Below are 1381 nucleotides of genomic sequence, written 5' to 3'. Positions count from 1 at the left end.
ATTTGTTGCCATTCACATAGGTATCTTCTTAATAAACTGGATTTAGATCTACTTTAAAGTTACTCCTGAAGAAGGGTGCATCTAACAGTGCAAAATTCCCTTTTACATCTTTTTTTCCAAAAAACTGGTTAGTCATTTAGGACTTTTCTGCCTGATGCAGAAAACTGGTGAGTAGTGAGACCTAGAGCCTCACACAGATGGGATGAATGAAGCCCATCTGACATCATCAAGATGTCCAACTTTTACATGATGATGCTTTCCCTGCAACAGGAAAACAAGGAGAGCTTCTCCCTCAGGCCTGTTCTACAGGTTTTTAGCAGAGAAAGGGGAGCTGTAACTCACCTGGTTCCTCTTCCTCTGCCCCCTAGATCTAATGCTCTAATTCATCTTCTGAGTCACAACTGGACATTAGTGATGCAAGGTGAAGATATTAGTGGTACCTCTGTGGCTGTGACTGGGATTAGAGCCTTCAGAATCTACTGTAGTTATCTCAAGTGCTATTACTTTTGGATACTTTTATAATTATTATAATCAGCCAGACATATCTACTATAATAATTTTTTGATAATAGGTGTTTAACAGACCAGAAGGCAAAATCTTGTAGAGGAAAACTAGACTTTTTAGCTTCTCTCTTAACAAACAGTGTTTTGGGTAATTTGGAGGCATCCTAAATACTTTACAAGAACTATAGATAAGTTAAGACAGTTTATACACTTATACTTTAAGTGAACATTGGTAATATTTTATTAAAATGGTTCTGAAGACAAGTTATTAGAGCTCTTATAACAGTCAACAACTGATGATGTCTCTTTGAGCTCTGCTAAAAGCATCCCCTCTGGTATAGCAGAGAAAACCCTAACCCTTTGGTTTCCAAGTCTGCAGTCATGGACTTTGAGCTTGTAGTGTGAAAACAGCAGAGCCTAATCTCTTCAGAACGGTGTGTTTCTTAAAATAATTACAGTTTCTACGTGTGACACTTCACCAACTGCACTTGAGTATATACTTGGAACTTGTTTGTCAGCTTTGAATAGTGACCAAACCTGGTTTAGCTCTTCAGGCAAAGTAGGTGATCACCTAAAGTGCTCATATATTAGGGGCAAGAATATGTTTAGTTTAATGAAATCATGACTTCCTTTAGGAAGGGTGGGCGTTTCTCAGTTGGACTAGGGCAATGAGACCCCTAGAACTGACACCACTTGTCATCTGTTGCTAGTCACCCTGACACTTGCCTGTAATGCTTCTTGGTGTAAAAACCATCTCAAGTAAGGGCTGCCTTTCATTTGGATGCATGGATAAGTCATTGTTTTTCTGGATGTTGTTTAGGCCTCTTCCTTTCTGTGTGTGTACTCTGCACCGTCTCAGAAGTGTCACCAATATTGCT

The 1381-nt window shown here is 39.2% G+C and overlaps 1 protein-coding gene across 1 annotated transcript in view; it reads right to left on the bottom strand.

Moving 5' to 3' along the window:
• Nucleotides 1–449: 449 nt before the first annotated feature.
• LOC102378511 (aromatase) overlaps nt 450–1381 on the bottom strand; it is a 20474-nt gene continuing 19542 nt past the window's right edge. Inside the window, 1 exon segment of the mRNA XM_014517044.1 lies at nt 450–1381. This exon segment is cut by the window's right edge and continues 29 nt beyond it. Within this exon segment, the coding sequence (XP_014372530.1) occupies nt 1210–1381 (172 nt within the window). The 3' untranslated portion in view covers nt 450–1209.

The sequence above is a fragment of the Alligator sinensis genome, unplaced genomic scaffold (genome assembly GCF_000455745.1).
Source record: "Alligator sinensis unplaced genomic scaffold, ASM45574v1 scaffold250_1, whole genome shotgun sequence".
Classification (NCBI taxonomy): Eukaryota; Metazoa; Chordata; order Crocodylia; family Alligatoridae; genus Alligator; species Alligator sinensis.
This window is presented reverse-complemented; position numbering and strand designations above follow the sequence as displayed.